This window comes from Aptenodytes patagonicus, chromosome 3, assembly GCF_965638725.1.
Source record: "Aptenodytes patagonicus chromosome 3, bAptPat1.pri.cur, whole genome shotgun sequence".
NCBI lineage: Eukaryota > Metazoa > Chordata > Aves > Sphenisciformes > Spheniscidae > Aptenodytes > Aptenodytes patagonicus.
This window is the reverse complement of record NC_134951.1, coordinates 23,897,709-23,920,613: the sequence shown is the minus strand read 5'-3', so window position 1 is coordinate 23,920,613 and position 22,905 is coordinate 23,897,709. Positions and strand designations below refer to the sequence as shown.

At 42.7% G+C, this 22,905-nt stretch overlaps 1 protein-coding gene across 5 annotated transcripts in view; it reads right to left on the bottom strand.

The window, feature by feature from the left end:
• Window positions 1–11,987: 11,987 nt before the first annotated feature.
• Window positions 11,988–22,905, bottom strand: part of FBXO25 (F-box protein 25) — a 34,443-nt gene continuing 23,525 nt past the window's right edge. For 3 of the 5 annotated variants that reach the window (XM_076332866.1, XM_076332868.1, XM_076332869.1), the window contains 4 exons: window positions 22,526–22,708; window positions 20,235–20,378; window positions 16,049–16,075; window positions 11,988–13,252 (listed from right to left, as the gene is read on the bottom strand). In XM_076332866.1, the coding sequence (XP_076188981.1) occupies window positions 13,163–13,252; window positions 16,049–16,075; window positions 20,235–20,378; window positions 22,526–22,708 (444 nt within the window). In that variant the 3' untranslated portion in view covers window positions 11,988–13,162. The remainder of the gene's footprint in view (window positions 13,253–16,048; window positions 16,076–20,234; window positions 20,379–22,525; window positions 22,709–22,905) is intronic. The other 2 variants (XM_076332867.1, XM_076332870.1) reach the window with 1 other exon arrangement.

Below are 22,905 nucleotides of genomic sequence, written 5' to 3'. Positions count from 1 at the left end.
TGGGCTGCAAGCACATATTGCTGGGTCATGTTGAGCTTCTCATCAACCAACACCCCCAAGTCCTTCTCCTCAGGGCTGCTCTCAATCCATTCTCCGTCCAGCCTGTATTGATACCGGAGGTTGCTCCGACCCAGGTGCAGGACCTTGCACTTGACCTTGTTGAATTCCATGAGGTTCACAGAGGCCCGCTTCTTGAGCTCGTCCAGGTCCCTCTGGATGGCATCCCTTCCCTCCAGTGTGTCGACCACACCACACAGCTTGGAGTCATCTGCAAACTTGCTGAGGGTGCACTCCATCCCACTTTCCATGTCGTTGACAGAGATGTTAAACAGCGCCGGTCCCAATACAAACCCCTGAGGAACGCCACTCGTCACGGGTCTCCACTTAGACATCGAGCTGTTGACCGCAACTCTTTGAGTGCGACCATCCAGCCAATTCCTTATCCACCAAGTGGTCCATCTGTCAAATCCATGTCTCTGATTTAGAGACAAGGATGTTGTGCGGGACAGTGTCAAATGCTTTGCACAAGTCTAGATAGATGACCTCAGTTGCTTTTCCTGTATCCACCAACACTGTAACTCTGTCATAGAAGGCCACCAAATTTGTCAGGCACTATTTACCCTTAGTGAAGCCATGTTGGCTGTCGCCAGTCGCCTCCTTATTTTCCATGTGCCTTAGCATAGCTTCCAGGAGGATCTGCTCCATGATCTTGCCAGGCACAGAGGTGAGACTGACTGGCCTGTAGTTCCCCAGGTCTTCCTTTTTTCCCTTTTTAAAAATGGGGGTGATGTTTCCCCTTTTCCAGTCAGTGGGAACTTCACCAGACTGCCACGACTTCTCAGATACGATGGATAGTGGCTTAGGAACTTCATCCGCCAGTTCCCTCAGGACCCACGGATGGATCTCATTGAGTCCCATGGACTTGTGCACCTTCAGGTGCCTTAGATGGTCTCAAACCTGGTGTTCTCCCACAGTGGGCGGCTCTTCATTCTCCCAGTCCCCGCCTTTGCCTTCTGCGGCTTGGGCGGTGAGGCTCGAGCACTTGCCAGTGAGGACTGCGGCAAAAAAGTCATTGAGTACCTATGCCTTCTCCATATCCTGGGTAACCAAGTCTCCCATTTCATTCTGGAGAGGGCCCACATTTTCCCTTCTCTTCCTTTTATCCCCAGTGTACCTATAGAATCTTTTCTTGTTGCCCTTGATGTCCCTGGCCAGATTTAATTCTATCAGGACTTTAGCTTTCCTAACCTGATTCCTGGCTGCTCAGACAATTTCTCTGTATTCCTCCCAGGCTACCTGTCCTTGCTTCCACCCTCTGTAGGCTTCCTTTTTGAGTTTGAGTTTGTCCAGGAGCTCCTTGTTCATCTATATACTTGCTCTTTTTGTCATTTTATAAACTTGCACGTCTCCTGAAGCGCGTTAACCTGTCTGCATAGCGTGGCTGTCATGCTGCTGCCTGCAAGAGAGCACGTGCATGTTGAACCAAACCGTTGTGGCCGAGGTGGACAGCCTGTTGGCAGCTTAAGCTGCGGTGGAAGATCTGAGCTCCTGACCTAAGCAGTGAGAACTGGCTGCACTGGGGACAGGGGGAAGGTTTTCAAGACAAGTGGAGGAGCAGATGTTATGGCATCAAGGAATGAAGCACAGCATAAAGAGAAGAAAGAAGTTTAGAACATCTCAGAATGTTCCAAGGGGGGGTAGTATTAATACTTACTATTAGGCCAGGGGTTTAGTATTAGAGAATCAGAACTACCACACAGCTAGTCCTCTTTCCTAGTGTTTTTTTTTCTTGGTTATCCTATTCAAGAACAGGATTTTTGGCTGTGATGAGCATTTGGTAAGAATGTCTCCTCTGCACAGGTACACAATGAAGGTTTCGGATGCCTTCAACACTGGTGCTCAGTAACTCACAGCAAGCACTTCTCCAGATCTACTCCATACTACTATGCCTATACATTAGACTTAATTGATCAAAAATGTACAAGGTGAGTGGAGGTGGTAGAAAACTGTGCCTTTAAACGTAGGATTAGTAGAAGGCATATGGTCAGCTTGCAGCAAGAACTTAAGTGGTGGTGGGATTAAACTACTGAGGTTTTAACTGAACTGAACAGCTCCATGCAGTATCCTGCTTCTTCAAATACTGCACTTTCAGCCTCCTCCCCTTCTCTGCTCTCTTACCAGATTCCTGAGATCTCAAAGAGCTTTCTCCATACTTCCCTCTCTTCCCTGAGATCCCTGATGATTCTCCATTAGTGTCAGGGTATTTTTTTTCCCCCTCTTAGTGGATGAATTGCATGATAGAGGTTGGGTTTTTTTGTTTGTTTGTTTTATTGCCTCTAAGCCTGTGAATCTGGAAATTTATGAAGCATCATGTGGAACTTGCCCGTTTTGGAATGGGTGAGACCGTGGTTCGAGTGCTCTGCACCTGGCTTCCACCGCTTGCCCCAGGCATGCTGTTTCGAGCAATCAGAAGCTGCGCAAAAGGTGCTTGCAGACTTACTGGTGGGGCCAGATCCTCAAACTACATGTGTGTGAGCCTCCTTGGCAGAAGTGCGTGAGGTGGGTGACCTGGAGTCTCCTCCTGTGGCTACGATGCACGTACCTGCAGTGGGCTGAAGGCCTCACTCAGCCTTAATTGGGGCAGAGACTTGTTCACAGGGAGTGCACCAGCTGCTGGCGTTTTGGGTCGGGGTGCTCTCCACCTCACGTGTTAAAGTTGTTGCATTTGATGTGAGGTGGCTAACTAGGCAGTGGAGCAACACCATCCTGGTTAGTGGTGGTCTCACTTTTGCCCAGTGGCTGTTTAAACATGGTCATGCTTCAGTGTAAGGGGAGGGGAAGGGTTGCAGACGAAGGTGCAGGATCAGGCCACGCACCGTGCAGCTGAATAAGGAAAACCAGCAGAGTTGCAGTCTGGGACATGCTACTGCAGGAGCTGCTGCATTATAGTCAAGCATATCTAGTTTTAGTGATTGTGGAAAATACTGCCGAAGTATTGCTTTTAAATTAGCCAAGGCATACCATCGCGTTACGAAGGGGACTACAGGTTTACAGCTTTGAAAGTCTTCAGTAGGAAAAAGTCTAAAAATAACTGCTGCGTCTGAGAGAATAATGGGGACTGAAACGTGGGGGAGAGGGGCTCCAAGCACGCAGAACTTTGTTCTGTAATCTAAGCATTGTGTGGGAATGACAACTGACTTTAGCAAATGAATTATTCTTCCATTATTATTTTGTTATAAATACTGTAGAAAACCAGCATTGACGTGGAAAGAGCATACAAAAAATTAAACAAGTAAATTTAGAATTAAGTGGTGGCTGTTTGTGTATGCCTTGAAAATTGTAAGAAAGGCTTTCAGCTGAAGGCACAATGACACCCAAAAAGTGCAACAAATATAAAGCTGAACATGTTTTATTCATATCTGTAGCAGAATGTACACATAAACCTGAGGAAAATAAGCATGACAGCCTGTCTGAAAGGCAGTGGGACAGGTCTGTGTGTTGCACAGAGAACAGCCCATGGGAATCAAAAGAAAAGAAACCCAGCTTTAGTGGCACTCTCACTTCTGCCATGTTCTGAATCCACTTAACTGTCATGTCCTTGGGTACAGACGTTACAAGCTTAAAGGTAACCTTCATCCTCCTGAACGTTGCAGGAGTTGGGAATTATGTTCCAGTGTCGTTTAAGGGGTCGGACCTGGGCCTTGCAGCCAAAAGCTTAGAAGCAGTGCAAATGAATAGAATCATAGAATCATTAAGGTTGGAAAAGACCTCTAAGATCATCGAATCCAACCGTCGACCCAACACCACCATGCCCACTAAACCATGTCCATAAGCACCTCATCTACATGTCTTTTAAATACCTCCAGGGATGGGGACTCAACCACTTCCCTGGGCAGCCTCTTCCAATGATTAACCACTCTTTCAGTAAAGAAATTTTTCCCGATATCCAATCTAAACCTCCCCTGGCGCAACTTGAGGCCATTTCCTCTCGTCCTATCGCCAGTTACTTGGGAGAAGAGACCGACACCCACCTCGCTACAACCTCCTGTCAGGTAGTTGTAGAGAGCGATGAGGTCTCCCCTCAGCCTCCTTTTCTCCAGGCTAAACAACCCCAGTTCCCTCAGCCGCTCCTCATGAGACTTGTTCTCCAGACCTCTCACCAGCCTCGTTGCCCTTCTCTGGACACGCTCCAGCACCTCAACGTCCTTCTTGTAGTGAGGGGCCCAAAACTGAACACAGTATTTGAGGTGCGGCCTCACCAGTGCCGAGTACAGGGGCACAATCACTTCCCTACTCCTGCTGGCCACACTATTTCTGATACAGGCCAGGATGCCATTGGCCTTCTTGGCCGCCTGGGCACACTGCCGGCTCATGTTCAGCCGGCTGTCGACCAACACCCCCAGGTCCTTTTCTGACAGGCAGCTTTCCAGCCACTCTTCCCCAAGCCTGTAGCGCTGCATGGGGTTGTTGTGGCCGAAGTGCAGGACCCGGCACTTGGCCTTGTTGAACCTCATACAGTTGGCCTGGGCCCATCGACCCAGCCTGTCCAGGTCCCTCTGCAGAGCCTTCCTACCCTCGAGCAGATCAACACTCCCGCCCAACTTGGTGTCGTCTGCAAACTTACTGAGGGTGCACTCGATCCCCTCATCCAGATCATTGATAAAGCTATTGAACAAGACCGGCCCCAGTACTGAGCCCTGGGGAACACCGCTCGTGACCGGCCGCCAACTGGATGTAACTCCATTCACCACAACTCTCTGGGCCCGTCCGTCCAGCCAGTTTTTGACCCAGCGCAGAGTCCACCTGTCTAAGCCGTGAGCCGCCAGCTTCTCGAGGAGAATGCTGTGGGAGACGGTGTCAAAGGCCTTGCTGAAGTCCAGGTAGACCACAGCCACAGCCTTTCCCTCATCCACTCGGCGGGTCACCTGGTCATAGAAGGAGATCAGGTTGGTCAAGCAGGACCTGCCTCTCATGAATCCGTGCTGGCTGGGCCTGATCCCCTGGTTGTCCCGCTCATGCCTTGTGAGCGCCCTCAAGATGAACCGCTCCATAACCTTCCCTGGCACCAAGGTCAGGCTGACAGGCCTGTAGTTCCCCGGATCCTCCTTCTGGCCCTTCTTGTAGCTGGGCGTCACATTGGCAAGCCTCCAGTCATCCGGGACCTCCCCCATTAACCAGGACTGCTGATAAATGATGGAGAGTGGCTTGGCGAGTACCTCCGCCAGCTCCCTCAGCACTCTCGGGTGGATCCCATCCGGCCCCATAGACTTGTGAGCATCCAGGTGGCAGAGCAGGTCATTGACTGCTTCCTCTTGGATTACGGGGGGTTCATCCTGCTCGCCATCCCTGTCTTCCAGCTCGGGGGGCCGAGTACCCTGAGGATAACTGGTCTGCCTGTTAAAGACTGAGGCAAAGAAGGCATTGAGTACCTCAGCCTTTTCCTCATCCTCAGTGACAATGTTCCCCCCTGCATCCAATAAAGGATGGAGATTCTCCTTTGCTCTCTTTTTGTCATTAATATATTTGTAAAAACATTTTTTGTTGTCTCTAACGACAGCGGCCAGATTGCGTTCTAGCTGGGCTTTGGCCTTTCTCATTTCCTCTCTGCATGACCTAACGAAATCCCTGTACTCTTCTTGAGTCGCCTGCCCCTTCTTCCACAAGTGGTAAACTCCCCTTTTTTTCCTGAGTCCCAGCAAGAGCTCCCCGTTCAGCCAGGCCGGTCGTCTTCCCCGCCCGTTCTTCTTACGGCGTATGGGGACAGCCTGCTCCTGCGCCTTTAAGACTTCCTTCTTGAAGATTGTCCAGCCTTCCTGGACCCCTTTGCCCTTCAGGACTGTCTCCCAAGGGACTCTCTCAACCAGCGTCCTGAACAGGCCAAAGTCTGCCCTCCGGAAGTCCATGGTTGTGGTTTTGCTGGCCCCCCTCCTTACTTCACCAAGAATCGAGAATTCTACCATTTCATGGTCGCTAAGCCCTAGACGGCCTCCGACCACCACATCTCCCACCAGTCCTTCTCTGTTTGTAAACAGCAGGTTGAGCGAGGCACCTCCCCTGGTAGGCTCCCTTACCAGCTGTGTCAGGAAGTTGTCTTCCACACACTCCAGGAACCTCCTAGACTGCTTCCTCTCTGCCGTGTTGTATTTCCAGCAGACATCCGGGAAGTTGAAGTCCCCCACGAGAACAAGGGCTAGCGATTGAGAGACTTCTGCCAGCCGCTTGTAGAACGCTTCATCCGCCCCTTCATCCTGGTTGGGTGGTCTGTAACAGACTCCCAGCAGGATATCTGCCTCGTTGGCCTTCCCCCTCATCCTTACCCATAAACACTCGACCGTATCATCATCACAATCGTTGAGCTCTAGACAATCAAAACACTCCCTAACATACAGGGCCACCCCACCGCCTCTCCTTCCTCGCCTGTCCCTTCTGAAGAGTCTATAGCCATCCATTGCAGCACTCCAATCATGAGAGTCACCCCACCATGTTTCTGTGATGGCAACTAAGTCATATCTCTCCCGCTGCACAATGGCTTCCAGCTCCTCCTGCTTGCCGCCCATGCTGCGTGCATTGGTGTATATGCACTTGAGCTGGGCTACCGATTTCACCCCCAGCATCGGCACGCCACCCCTAGGCTCATCTCTAGTGAGCCTGGTTTTATCCCCTTCCCCCTTCGAACCTAGTTTAAAGCCCTCTCAATGAGCCCTGCCAATTCATGAGCCATGATCCTTTTCCCCCTGTGAGACAGCTGGACTCCATCTGCCGCTAGCAGGCCCGGTGCCATGTAAACCTCCCCATGATCAAAAAAGCCAAAATTCCTCCGATGGCACCAGCCCCTGAGCCACGCGTTGATCAGGTGTGTTTTCCTGCTCCTTTCAGTATCCTTCCCTGCCACTGTAGGGATTGAGGAAAACACTACCTGTGCTCCCGATCCTTCAACCAGTCGCCCCAGTGCCCTGAAGTCCCTTTTGATCACTGCAGGACTTCTCTCTGCAACCTCATCGCTGCCAGCCTGTATAACCAACAGCGGGTAGTAGTCAGAAGACCGTACCAGGCCAGGGAGCTTCCTAGTGATGTCTCTGACCCGGGCCCCAGGGAGGCAGCAGACTTCCCTGTGGGATGGGTCCGGTCGGCATATCGGGCCCTCTGTTCCCCTCAGAAGGGAATCGCCTACGACAATTCCCCTCCTTTTTTTCTTAGCAGCGGCAGTCATAATGCGTGGGGCTGACTGCCTCACCCTAGGCGACCCCCTGGATGGACCTTCGTCTACATCCTCGTTTGCCTCGCCCTCAAGTTCCAGGGCCCCATATCTGTTGTGTACGGGCAACCGGGAAGGTGAGGGAGGCATTCGGCTGGCACCCCGAGCAGGGACCTTTTTCCATTCCCCCCGTCACTTACGTCCCCTCCTTCTGCCTGGTGGCATAGGATGATTAGCTAATACTTTAATATTCTGAACCGTAATTTAAAACTGTTCCCAAACATTTGATATTGTTTGCTTTATTTAATGTTGGCATCTTTGTATTGAATTGGCAACCTTAATTGGATATTAAGGGTCTAGCCTTACTCTGACGCCCAGCATACAGAAAGAAAAAAATTTCTCTTGACCAGGACGACTGACTGGGAAAACAGGAGGTCAGACTGTAGTCCCCTCTCCTAGCGACATGTGCTGGGGTATGTACGATGCCACACAGCCAGGCAGCTGCTGCCTGCACTGGCCGTGATGCTTTGACCCTTTCTTAGGTGAGTACCTGAGTATCTAGCCCCATGATTAAATATTGACTGGGGGCTAGAGAAAATTAATTACTATAAGGGAGTGGAGTAGGTTCAGCTGAAAAGATTGAAGAAGAATGGTTCCATGAAAACTACCCCTAGAAATAATAATTTCTCATTTTGGTTGGATCGACAACTTGAACTGACTGGCTGACTCTGCAACTGCATCAATGCCCGCCACGGCACAGGGGAGAAGAGGGTGAATGTGACACTGGACACAACACAATCTCAAATGTAGCTTTTGGGACAGGGAGTCCCCAAAATTCATGTTCTAACAACTGTGAAGATTTGGGGTGAAATGGGACCTCTCATGGACTTTGAAAGAGGTGAGCTCTCCTCAGCTTTTCAAAGTAAGAGTGCAGGTGACAAGTTCCCAGAAGAAGATTCATGTGCTTGACCTTGCTGGAGGGAAGTCTCGCTCGCTCTCTGGTCCAAAGTTAAGCACCTGAGGCCATTTTCAGTATGCTGCTTGACTTAGTGTCCTGTTTCTCTCTAGCCATTGCAGAGTGACTTCTTCGGCACTTCCCCCCATCTTCTGTAAGAAGCCATGAAGTACTTGGTTTGTTAAATTTAGGTTACAGGACTTCTAAGTATCAGATGCTGAAGTATCTGTGACCGATTTTGTGAAGTTTGAAGGTTTTTGATGAAATCAGCTTCTGGTGCAATTGTCTGACTTCAAGTGATGAGGCTTAAGAAATATGTACACTGTCTCGCTCTCTTTCTATATGTACATATGTATATGTATGACGACTTGGAAGTTGAGAGCAGTAGCATAAACAAAAAGTTAATAAATTTTTCCTCTTATTCATTCAAGTGTATGAATTACTTTCGTACTTATTACTAGCTCAAAAATGCACTTGTATACAAGACTATTTAGCTAATACAATTCTTTCTTTGCCAGTGATGGAGCTGTAAATATGCTACTTCATGCACCAGGCAAATCCAAAACGTTCTCCATTCCACCCTCTGCTTTCTGCCAGCCCGCATTGCTTCTGCCTTCTAGACCACAAAATGCCACTAGTCTTTCAATCCTAATCCTAGTGCATATTTCTTTGTTTGAGCTAGGGTTTTTTTCCTCACATTTCAACTTCTTCCTTCTCCAAAAGTGAGTTTATGCATTTCCCAGGGAGGGGAGCAGGGGAAAGGAAAAGAGCAGGGTTCTACTCCTCTGCTTCTTCCAGATAAGCACCTCAGTCCTGTCTGATACCCAAATACAAAGGCTCGCTCAGTGCTCTCTGAACAGGTCCATGTCTACTGTCTTTACAAGTCAGAGTGTCTTTTCCCAGAAACAGGAAAACAGAACTGTTGGGAAAGAATTTAATAGAGCAGGGCTGGAGTCTCTCAGAGATGGGTTTTGGAGTTAATGACTGGGGATGGGGCAGGTGTTGGGGAGGTGGAAGGAAGAGCCTATTTTTCAAAACTGTAATTTCAAGCTCCTTGTGGACTGTGGCAGAGAATGTCGATTGCCTTTGAATCAGTGTTGTTTTTCAGGACCAGAATTCAATGAAACCCAGATCACCTGAGATTGTGAAGTGATCATGTAGGGGCCACAGCTAGAACATGGTTTCCTATCATTGCCGCTGCAAAATCTGTATTTTTTGTCCAGGTCTTGGGACAAAAGCTGTGGAGCAAAAGAAACCTGTAGAGATTTGGTACACATTTCAAGGCACGCTTTCTGCTTTAGGAGAGAGCGCCTGCCTGCCTTTGCATAAGGCAGCCAGCACACAGGAGGTTTTACTTTAAGGCATAACCCTTCTCATGGGTTACAACACTTTGGGTTACATGAGTAAGTGCTGGTGTAAAGGGCAATGAGGTTAATTCAGGTTGCCAAAATAAGTTCTTTACTACAGGTGAGGTATTAACAAGATTGTTATCCTGAAGGTGAAATCCTCTCCCCTTTCCATCTCATGAAGGGATTTAAAAAAAACCCAAACAACATGACATAAACCCTATTGATCAAAATCACTGCCTTAGCTTTTTGCTTAGGTGACACAATTAAAATCTATCTTCTTATGCATCTGATGACTTACACCATGTAGTCACTTTTAATCAAGCTCTATTATTTGCCTACTTTAAGACATATGTTCACTAAATGTTTAACTAGCTTATGGAACTACTCCCAAAGCTCAGTTTTGCCAAGTGTTAAAAGCTTGTAATACTGCTGGTGACAGTGTGATTCTGCACACAAAGTCTTTAAGATTTAAAAAAAAAGAAATTGTAATAGCCCTCCTGCACTGACATGCTTCTCAGGGCATGCGTGTACACATCTTTGCTACTTTTTTTTTTTAAACCGGGAAGAAGGGTTTAAAAAGCCACCTTACTGGCTTTTGGACCTGGGGGTCCTGGTGGACACCAAGTTGAACATGAGCCAAGCAATGTGCCCTTGCCACAAATAAGGTTAATGGTATCCTGGGCTGCATCAGGAGTGTTGCCAGCAGGTGGAGGAAGGTGATCCTTCCCCTCTACTGGTGAGGCCTCACCTGCAGTACTGTGTCCAGTTTTGGGCTCCTCAGTACAAAAGAGACACAGACTTACTTACTGGAGGGAGTCCAGTGAAGGGCCATGAAGATGATGAAAGGACTGGAGCATCTCTCCTGTGAGGAAAGGCTGAGAGCGCCTGGAGAAGAGAAGGCTTCTTATCAATGTGTATGAATACCTAAAGCAAGGGTGGAAAGAGGATAGAGCCAGGCTCTTGTCACTGAGCACCACTGAAAGGTCCAGAGGCAATGGGCACAAACTGAAAACACAGAATGCTCTGTCTGAACATCAGGAAACACTTTTTGTTACTGTGAGGGTGACCAAGCACTGGCACAGGTTGCCCGGAGAGGTTGTAGAGTCTCCTTCCTTGGAGATTCTAAAAAGCTCTCTGGACATGGTCCTGGACAACTAGCTCTAGCTAGCCCTGCTCGAGCAGGGAGGCCCCTGCAGAGATCCCTTCTACCCTCAGCCATTCTGTGAAGGTAGAATGAAGCCTCTAGAGTACAGGACTACAAGCTAGAGTCCTGCTTCTTGTCATCTTAGCTACTGCCACCCTCAGACCAGTGGGAGGGCCTTGTTACCCTTAATGGCCTGCACAGGAAAATGCTCAGAACCTATCCTTCAGCCTGTCAAAGGCTTTTTGCTACAGAAGAAAGAGCAAGACAGCAAGTGGTGAAAGAGAAAGGAAGATTAAGCCTGACTCCTGTCACCTGACATTTGTAAGAGAACTGAAAATAACTAGTTATTACAGATACCGATTTTTCCAAACCTTTTTTTAACTTCTTACAAGCCATTTTAAGTCACCTCTCTCCCTCCTCAATTTAGAGGCTAGGGGAGGTCCCTCTCAGTTCTCTTAATACCCTTCCCTGATTCTCATGTTATTTGCTTCCTAGGTAATGGTGTGTCCCTTAAGAGCTTGCATTCTGTCTGCAGGAGCGATGGTTCCTTGCAGTTCCTGATCAGAGACCTTCAGTGAGTATGATGGGTGAAGAGCTCACCACGGTATTAAACCAAATGCTGACTTTAGAACCTGTCTTTAAAGCTCTCAAAGAAAGCAGGTAGCATCCACGTAGATATTTACAGGAAGTTTCATGAAGGGTAGCAAAACTGTAACCATGTTAAACAAGTGATTAATGGATGCCAGCCATCACCAACCACTGTCAAGGTTACCTCGGTCACATAGGGTCACTAGACAGGAAAGCAAGTCTGCAACCATTACATTAGTTAAATAAACGGGGTGCAAATCGTGTTAAAGAAGAACTGCTGGTTCCTTAACAAATCCAGTGGCTACAGCAGTGCTTGGGCCAGGAAAGTGAGGCTTGCAGCAATGTTCTGAATGAACAGGAATAAGAATGGATGTAATCGGCTCCACACCTGATCATTATTACCATAGCCATAGCAGACACCCTAATTGAAAGAAAAAACACACCACAAAACCCTGTATTGAAAAATCCACCTACCATCAAATTCAATGGATAAAGCTGGTATATCACTGAAATTTATGTTAAAGCAAATAAAACTATCTCCTGAGGAAATAAATATTCTCCTCTTCTTGTGCAGCCTATTAACAGTCCAGCTATCCTTTCAAAAAAGTGCTAATACAACCAATTACTGAAAAGCAGTGTCACTTGGACTGCTCACATGCTTCTCATTCCATTACCAATTACTACAGAGAACAGGTTATAGAAAGATCTTATAAAATTCAAACTGATTCATCTCTACACACAAGAGACTTCTAGGAATAATAGATAAAAACATGATTTATTACACTGTACAAAACTAGATTCAGAACAAACAAGTGCAGAATATAGTACATGATTTATTTTTTCTGTACATTACATATTATTTGTTAAATTTCATTGACGAACTGAAAACTTCCCTAATTTTTCCTTTACCTGCCTAAGCCAAGCAATTAATTTTGTTCTACAGGACGGAGGAAAATAGCTTCCTGGAGAATTTATCGTCTGATTAACTTGGCAGGAGGTGCTTCAGCTCAGACTGACTTTCAGTGTTTCCCATAGCTTGTAAAGACTTGTCAGGTTAGAACCTCAGTTGGTAGTATAATGTCCTGCCACTGTACCAGTCTAGAAACAAGCAACTCCGTTCTCATTAAATTCCAATAATGTCTTCTTCTTAGAAGATGAATTAATGCAGTTGCATTTGTAGACATACCAAACAGTATAAATGAAGGCTGTAGCCTCCATCAAAAAAAAAAAATCACTTTCCAGTAGCAGTAGCCCCAGATCTGTCTCTTGAGTTATGCAGGATGTGCTGAGATAGGTTATATGTTTAATAAAGTCCTTAAGAAAAATAAATATTTTTGCATAATGTATGTACAAAGATTGGTTGATTTCCTTCATTCACAGGTTCAACAGATATAACCACAGCTATATTTTATTCACTAGCTCACAATGATTAATGCCACCTTGGTAACTGATGTATTAAGAGTCCAAGAGAATATTGGCCTGTTCTTTAAAATAGTGCAAATTATACAGAGGAGTTTTGAAAACAGTGGCTTAAAGAAAGAAGGATTAACAAAAAAACCCTCCTTTGGTCCCTGTAAAAGTAGTTTAACTCTTCCATAAAATTTTCAAAACTCCCCCACATAATTTTAACCAACTATTAAGGCGTCAAAAGAATGGATTTAAAGTTGAGATTAAAATGGTCTTTCTTGGACTTGAAAAGAAGTCCCTGCAGATTTCCTGACAAAGAAATTTTCTTAATGAGTCTCCTCCTCAGCTCTTTTCTGCACAAAACAATACGCCAAATAAACCTGTCTGATAATCTCCCCCATATTTTTTTTTTTTAAACTACAACAAAACATTACACTTAAATATATTGCACAAAAAGCATAACGTATCCTGCCTGACTCTTCACAAAAATGGCCACAAACACAGGAGAACAGCTACTGAACATCTCAAAATTTGAAGAGGTCAATGAAATGCTGAGGAGATACTGGCATGAGACAGGTGTTTGGATCACTGGCTGTGCAAGGGTGTCCTGTATCCTGCAAAATGAAGGAGAAGAAAAAGTGAGTTCTCTTTCCATACCCACAATCTCCCTCCACCCCCAATTAAAAAAAAAAGGCAAAAATTCACATACAGGCACACGTAACTACTTCCACTGAAAACAAACTGATAGGAACTTGCTCTTTTTAAGAATTCACCATATTTTTCTTTAACTGTTTTAGACTAAGTTGTTAATAAAATAGGCCTTTCCAGTTTGACTGTGGTAGAGCAGGGTCACTTCAGATTTCAGAAAACAACAAACAAAAAAACAACCCATCTCCTCCTACCAAAACCAGAACCTGAGTCAGAGCTCTTGAAAAGTTTCATATTCCTTATCCATTATTTTTTGGTAAGTGTAATTAAAAAAAAAACACAACTGCTTTGTTGAACCTGAATTATCTGTTTAATGAAAATCTGAAATCAATGAAAATCTGAAATCAACTACTACTTCAGTGGGGAAAATGAGCTCCTTGCTTTCAAAGCAAAGGGCAGCAGACACTTCCCCCCAAAAAACCTGAACAGCATGTTTGAACTCCCAGTCATAAAAGTTTTTCTACCTTGCTTGTTTTTCTTTCCCCCCCCAACATCTTTTTCTCCTCCTTCACTCTTACCTTTTCCCCACCTGAAAGCACTGCCTTAAAACAGAAGTTTGCACCCAGGCAAGTTAGGAATATAGAAGACGGACAGGATGGAAAGGCTTTGTCATTACAAAGTCACTAAGCCTGCAGTGCTTTTGTTAATATTACAGAAACTTGAACTCAGCACAATTGTCTGATTATTTAAGATTCAAATTCCTCTTCAAATGAAAAGTTCAGTTTTGCACCTTATTAGAACCCTCTAAGGGAAGGGAGTGCCAGAGGTGTAATGAGGAGGTCCCAGACAGTTCAATGGAGAGGTTAAACACCTTGATCAATAATGTAAGGCTCAGAAACTGTCCTCCCCAGGTTTTAAGGGGTTTCGCTCCCTTTTCCAGCAGCGTTGATGAATTCACCATGTGGGGCAAGAAAACTAGAGTAAATACATGGTAAGTAGATCACAGACCACTGCAGTCTTCATTTCTTTTGTTTCCACAGGAAATGAAGTTACATGTAGTTCATTTAATAAAAGGAAAAAACCTGTAAGTGAAATTTTTTTCTCACTTGGAAACTTAAATAAGGAAAGTGCTGTCAAAGATGTCACATTGCTGTCCAAAGCCTTTGCAACACTACAGTGCACTAGGTGAAACACATTCTAAATACCACTCAGCTTTTCCAATGAAAATTGCTACTCTATAGATATATTATCTGTATTTTTCCATTAAGTCTATAGATGACTACATGAAAATATCACGTGGTATCGCCTCCTCATCCTCCCACTTTTTTTAATAATTGCTTTAACATCACCCGAGAACCAGTTGTTACATTCATGACACAGAGGGAAAAACACACAAAAAAGAACGGACAAAGATTAGACCCCAGGTAGAACTGCCTATTTGGGGAAGTTGCAGATGAGAAAGAACGGAAGACTAAGACCAGAAGCGTTAAACCTAACACCTTCATCTTGAGATGACATCTGCAAGGAAGAAATGCACCACAGCAGAAAACACTCTCAAAGGCAGTTGCTAATGAACTATCATCTTCTCTACCCATTGCCATGTCAATGTAATTACTTTCCTAGTTTCCAGGAAAAAACACCATCAGAATTAGGATGCTGGGGAAGAAGCTAGGGTTTATCCACTTTTAGTGCTTATTTATACTCCTAAATATTTTAGAGAGAATTTGTAACATGCTGTCTGCTTTGCTGTGCACATCATCATAAAAATGTTTTTGAAAGCTCTGCTCAGTCAGGAATTACAGGTCCAATAAAAACCTCAGTAAGATCAGTTCTTGGGGTTTTTAGTTATTAAAAACAACACAAACAGCAATTTTACAGTGAAAAAAGTGATGAGGACTGAAAAGAAGAATAACTTTCCTGTAATTACGAGTATTCCTCCTTCCAAGAAAAATGTATCTCCCTTGAAATTACATTTAATAAATACATTGAAAATCAATATGATTTGAATGCTATCTACTTAAAGCGAAAACCGAATTCTTTTAAATTAACAAGAGAATTCACCAGGAGGAGTGTTTACTGGCAAATGTAGTTGTTTTCCTCCTCAAATTTTGTCATAACTGGACATGAAGAAGCTCCCATAACAACTTTGGAGCTACAGTCCTTTTCTGTATAATTATTTCCACCATTTCTTCATTCAGAAAGCAACTTTATAATTGTCTCCCCCCACTCTCCCAAGTCATATGCAGCCTGTTTTGGGAATTTCTTTTCAGAGACACTCTTTCATAAAAGTATGTATAACCACAGCATTCCAAGTGGAGTAAAATAAGTTTTAGTACCTTTGCATTAAAGAACGTTATCTGAGGTTCATGTTACCCTTTTCAGATTTAAGTCCTGAATTAAAATACATCAGGGAATGCAGAAACAGTTTATAACACTGAGTGCAGAGAAACCTATTTCTTAGCGAAATCTAGCTGATCTCACTGACACCATGCACCTATGTTCATTAGAAGTTGAATTATGGTTCCTAGTTTAAATGGCATTAACAGGGAATATGGCAATAATAAACAAATCTCATGAAAAACTGAGATGGAAAGTCATCACTACCTTATCTGACAGGGAAACAAGAAACAAAGTACTCCTGCTGCTAAACTGATGTGGGGAAACAAAACAAAGAGTATCAAACAATCAGAAATTAACACGTTATTCACTTTGACATTACAGAACAGTCAGCAATGAAAACGGATGAGACACACAGGAAATACCTTGAGTAACAAAGCAAGGTGGTAGTCCTTTGAGATCGTGAAGAAGGAAGCAGGAAGGAGAGCCATAAAGTAAAAGAAGCAGAGTTAAGGTTTATTGAAGCTAAGGTTCATATGCCATTTAGGAAAATAGTCTTTTATTCTTGTGGCAAATCACAAGCAGCTGGAGAACCAAAACCAGCACAAGCCCCAAGATGACTAAAACCAAGTGTGAATCATATCACTTATGCAAAAGAATTACACTAGTTTACATAAAGCCCTGGACATTGAAAGAAGAAAAGGTATTTCAACTTCTGTGGCCATCTCTGGGATAACCAAAATGTGCTACTGAGTGAGCTAAGAAAATAAAAGAACTGCCCACAAGTGCAATGTCACCTAGTGGAATGGAAGAAATAGCATACACAAAAAGCATTCACAGAGGCATCAGTCAATAATTAGTTTGCCATTATTTTTACACTACTGAAATTACGCATTTTTCTCACTTTCATCATGGACAAATCCTTTACCAAGTCACTTCTGAAAGACAGTCATTCAATATGAAGAGTTTCTTATAATCATTCCCTCCTTTAGCACGGAAGAGTACAAGATGTTCTATTATATCACTGTACTTCCTACAAAGAATTTAGGAGTGTCCTTATTGCATTTAACATTACTACGGTCACAGGTTTTAAACAAATACAGGAATACCAATGCCGCTTCCTGAAAAGCTCTTAAAGACTTGTTAAAAGTAACACTAAGATTATTACAGCATACTGAAAAATGAAAAGTAATTTCCCTACTTCAACTGTTTGCTAATTCAGTTCAGTAAGCTATCAGTCCCTTCTTTTGCAGGCTTTCTTTAAAAGGACACAAAATGCAGGACTGAAAGAATTTCCTATGTGTAGCCTTCTCATGTTGCCAGCAATTACATTATATTATCAATTTTATAAACTGATGAAAATTCTTCTCATCACTAGCTAGGCCTGTGCCTTGTGGCTATTTCAGAACCTTGCTGCTTTGGTTCTTAGAAACTCTTAACTCTCAGTATAAGTTTACCCACAACTAGCTTCTACAACTTATTTGCATCAAGGATGTCCCTTAGCTTAAATAATTTCCCCCAGCAGTCTCACGTTTATTCATCCCTCTCTGGCTCATGGAGAGATTCATGGATTCATGCTCAAAAATTCATGGAGAGCGGTCACATTCCTTATTAGCTTTAACACAGCTAAGTTAAAAGAAATTAACCTCTGCTAGTCTTCTTCATGCCCTGATCACTTACATACTTTTTCCTCTGCAACTATTCCAATGTTTTGCTTTGTTCTTGAATGAGGGGATAAAAAAGGTGCAATACCAAGAAGCGTTCAGCTCTGCCTGAAGTTCTTCTGACTGCCCCTGAAAGCAAAAGCTGCCCGATTTTTGAAGTGTACCATTAAAAGAAACTAAATTTTTATATATTATAAACTATCTGGAGAATCCAGTGCTTCCATTTGTTTAAAGACTCAAACACTTGCTACTTTTCCTCTGTAAAGTAACCGTGACTTCTCATTTAAAGTTTGGTTTTGGTGTGGGTTTTTTGTTGTTGTTTTTTTTTCCTATACGCCCCCCCAATGGAATGAGGCAGAATAAAAGCTTCAGTTGAGAACAAAAATCTGTACATTATAGATACAATTATATGTCAACCACTCATATACATATTTAATTTAATAATCTGTCTAATCACATATGATACTGAAGCTTGAATGAATTGTCAAAGTCTGATAAAAGTTCTGATTAAGAAATATTTTTACCTAGCACAGAATTTTTCTAGAACTGATAAAGTACCTCCTGTCCCGCTGCCCCCCACCCCAGCTTTGCTTCTCATCTCTCTTTAGAAAGCTTGGGAAAGAATATAGATAAAAGTGCCTGAAAAAGCAGAACTATTTTCCCCCCCATATAACTCAGAGTGACTAGCACTACTTTACTCACATTGCCCTGTAAACAGAGGGACTGTTTTTCAGACCAATGATTAACCGCTTAGTGTCCCTGCCAATAAGGGTGCCAGTTGTGCAGAAATCAATCTGTTTAACAATCTATTTCAGCCTGATCAAACATTTGTTTTAAGACGGGGACAAGGCTTAGATTCCACGACCTAGAGAAGGAAAACTGCAATGCAGGCTCGCAGAATAATCAGGTTGGGAAGCACCTCAGGAGGTCTCTAGTCCAGCCTTCTGCTCAAAGCAGGGTAAGCTATGAGATCAGACCAGGTTGCTCTGAGCTTTGTCCAGTCAGGTCTTGAAAACATTCAAGGATGGAAACTGCACAACCTCTATGGTCAAACCGTTCCCTTGCTTGGTTGTCCTCATGGCAGGCTCTTAGGTTCCCCTGAAGTGGTCTTCTCCAGCCTCTCCTCACAGGGCAAGTCCTCAAGCCTCCCTGATTATTTGGCCCTCACCTGAACTCCATCCAGTTTATCAGAGTCTTTTTTGTATTGGGGACCCCCAGCTGGATGCAGTATCCCAGATGCAGTCTAATATTAGAGTGCCAAGTGAAAAGGGATAATCACTTCCCTCAGCCTGCTGACTCTGCTCTTGTTAAAACAGTTGATCCCAAACACCTGCTACAGAATTTTAGTGCAGAAGCATGCAATTAATCTATAACCACACTACCACTTTAAGACCTGCCCAAATCTCCAGGATGAGGCAGTCAGCACTGGAATGGTGATCTAGTAGGTACTGCTCACCAATCCAAAGTACCTTTAGAACTTACTGTGTTGTTTCACTAAAAATATAAAACTACAAAGTGAGTGCTGTTATACCAGTCGTAGATTAGTCAAGGTAACAAGACATCTGCCTGCACAGGTTCACTGCCTCTTACTGTCACACGCAATCTCTGAAGTTAAACATTTAATTCTAAACACATTTTAGTCATTCCTAATATTAAGTGCTATACTTTCAATTATACCAAGATCAGAATGACAGAAATTTACTGTAGAAAGCATTAACCGTTTACACAGCAAAGCCAGACAAGCCAAACAAATCCGATACCAAAAACGCCCACCTGCATGCATGCTGTGTGCTTACCTTTAAAATTTCCACTTTCAAAGAGAAAACTTTACCCTACATACTGGGCAACATGATAAAAGACTTATTCCACTGCAATGAACAGTTCTTAGTCATTCTTGACACAGGTTCTTCAGCAAATGCCCAGGCTTTTCACAGCAGAGGCCAATTCTGACTACCTGCTTTCCTTCTATTAATTTAGCAAAACATGTTAGTACCTGGAAGGACTCCTGTGGTATCAAGAATACTCAACTTTAAAATAACATCATTCAGTAACATGCTACTTCTATGAAAACTAGCTTATCCTGTTAAACAGCCTCGTTTTTTCTATGGAAAATAAAAAAGCCTCACACTGACATGCAACTCCTCTTAAAATCACAGAAAGATGACCCAAGAGCAACTCATTTCTGTGAATTAGAATATGATTATTTTCCAAGATTCCTCAAACATTTCTTGCTCTTTGCTGTCCACTTAGCACTACCCATATCTGGTCTGTGAATGCAAAATTAAAGAAGTCTCATTAACCAGAAGGTTAGGTTATGGTGCAACACAAAGTAAAAGCAGGACTATGTGTTCACACACAAGTTAAACATGAAAATGCCCTACAGAAATTAAAATCATCCTGCAAGACAGAATATGCTTCATGGTAAACATCAAAATCGACATAAAATGCATTTTGAATGAAGTTTCAAACATTCCTCCAAGCTTCATATGGGACAGAAGGAAGACTATAAAAATACAGTTTTACACCAATGTGGTAGGAATACTACAGTAGTAAGTTCTCATTCGAGATGTACTGATTGCCATGCCATCATTAGAAAAGGGATGTCATAAAACAGTTAACTTCATACAAGTTCCTAACAACTTTGGATAAGATTAAATAGATACAAGAAGACACAGAGTACAACTCTTTCCACATGGCGCTTTTCCTTGCAATTCTAAGTATTGAGGTTATCAGATATCAAGGGATAAGAATGCTAGATAAAGAACAACTTTGGAATCTAATACTGATTTTATATGGAAGTTTTATATATTATTTAAAAGTTAGATATTAGTTGTCCGATCACATTTCACATGAGAAAGCTGACAAGATGATCTTAGTATTTTTCCTTTCAGATGATCACCAGTAGCTGTTTGAACTTAGTTCTGATTATCTATTTCAAGGCTCTTACCTTCCAAAACAGAATACTACAGTGTCGACAGAAATGCAAGGTGTCCCCGTACTGTTCCTTTATTGGGTAATATTTCTGAAGTGCAAAGTACATCAGCTTCCAGTCAATGTGACCTTTCTCTGATGGGATCAAATGCCTACAAAACTGGACATAAAATTAATATCTTCCTTTAATTGTTAAAGAACTAGTCAAATCAGGTAAAGGACGGGGGGGGGGGGGGGGGGAGGGAGAGAAGGTAGTTAAACTGAAGTTTTGTAACTGGAACTCTCTGAAGTCGATAATCTGACATCATACATCCCTGCAAAACAGTGAGAGAGATCTAGCCACAAAAAAATGGAAAGTAAAACACTAAAAACAGGAGGGTGCATATTTGCCAAGAAAAAGTAGGCCATACACAGCTGATCCAACTCTACTGTCTTGAAATTATTCTAATTATAGTTAAGAACCATGTAACAAAAACAGTATTTAGAAACTTAAGTAATTAATTTTATACTTTTTAAAAACCACTCAGGAATGAGATTAAAAAAATCATTGTGCATTACAAATAGTGGTTTTCTGTTAAGACAGTAACTATGGATTTAAATAATGCTTTTTCTTTCATTTTAAAAGAACATACATGATTATTTTTCATTTACTTATGATCTTTCTAGAAGGATAACAATAATCAGCAGTTGATGTACTTCTTGAGGACATAATCTGCGTGTAAAGATTAGCTGATGCACAATGGCTATTTCTCCCCAGCTTAATACACAGCCAAGGTTTATTAAATATGGATTTGTAAAAGGCTTCTGTTCCACTCAGTGTGGATTAATGCTAATACATTAAGGGCTTTCTTCATTCAGAAGCCAACTCCTAGACGGGGAGCTGCCTTTCTGATTTCTGCTACACTTCACTTCGTTTCATAATAGCTTCCCTGTGCAGAGTTCTCATTTTTTCCAAAAGTGCTCTTCAGATATCAAGTATGTTTTTGTGGTTGTTTCAATGGTTCAACAAATACACTGCAGAGAACAGGAAAAACAACCTAACATGATTCTGTAGCTTATTAAGGTAGTACACTTTTAAACAGAAAAAACAGAATTTGATATTGGAAAATAAATAAAATCATTAGATTTCTATCATTAATAACCTAATAAGAAATTGAATGTGAACATTTAAGAACACATTGGAAACACTGTACAAATGTCCTTTAAAAGGCACAGGGCTAGCTAATTCTACTGAAATACTTCAGTGATCTTTTTCCCAGTATTACCTTAGTATAACAGCTTCCTCTCCAACCAGTTTTATCTCTGTTCAATAGAGTTTACCTCATCTAGCCTCAAAATCCACTCAACTGCTATGTTAAGCTTAAACTTCTTATCCTCATAACTTCACCTTGCATTCTTCTGAGCTGCTTCTGAAGGAGGGTTTTTCAGTTTGCCTTTGTCTGTCTATATTCTCCATGAAGTTAATCCTAAAGCCTTTCATCTCACCAAAATTCTTATTTGGGTCAACCGCACACGAGTTAATTGATCTTCACTTCTACCTTTCCTGTTATGATAATACTTAATCTGGTAGTCACTGACCAAATAGTACCACTTTCAACCTGTCAGATTTAAGAATGCGTATTTTCACTTCCTCCAGTCTGGAATATACTACGTTTTTAGAGTTCTTCCTCCAGGTCTGATGAGGTAACTTCTATTTTCATAGCTTCATTTTCACCTAGTCTGATTTTGTCCCAGCATATATTACTGTCAGAAAATGAAGACAGTTCTGGAGGCATTCCTAGATTACTTTAATGCTTTTTATGAGATTACTTTAATGCTTTTTATGAGGAAGTGACAGAAAAGTACCATTTCTCTTTTTGTTCTTTCAAAATCTCAAGCATTTGTTCCATTCTTTTTTGCAAAAATCCAATTTTGGCTTCACCAGTCTGTTCATGTAGCCTAAAAGTCTGAGCAATCTGTTTGCCTACCTTGGTTAGTAAAACAAGTTCTGCTTTAGGTACTAAAATTAGAAACACCTTAGAGGTATCCTCTACCACACTTGTTGGGGATTGTGTAGTTTAAAAAAAAAATCATCTTACAGTAGACATTTTTTAAAATAATGCAAGGAAACAGCCTGATAGTTATCCTAAACTCAGACATGCTGAATACAATTTTTAGTATGAACCAAGCCCCAAAAGAGAGAACATTTTCACTATTGCTACACACTGTCACATTTTTATGTCAAAAAGGGCTAGTTCACACTTCATTATTAGTATACCATATTGCAAAGATAAGGGCCACATTTATGCAAATGATAGAGTTTATTACCTGCTTTTCCGCAAAATGGTACTGGCAGAGTTTTTTCCACAACTGTCTGTCTTCACTGAGCATGTACAAAGTTGGGGTCACTTGACCCAGAGTAATAATGTCCCAGCCATCAGAGAACCTGTATAAGATGTTATTCAGCATATGGAGAGGGAGATCGCTAAGCGTAAGACCATTGTTGACTTGCTGGAAATAAGAGTTGAAGACTTTTAACTACAAAAACTTGACAGTACAAGGTACAAATAAGATTCTTACTTTAGAGGTATCTCAGGTCTTAGTTTAGTTTGTACAAAACCATTGTGTAATATCTATGGTTAATTCTGTGATACTTCGACTATTTTATTCTCCAACTGCTGTTGCTGAAAACTTAAATGACTACAGGT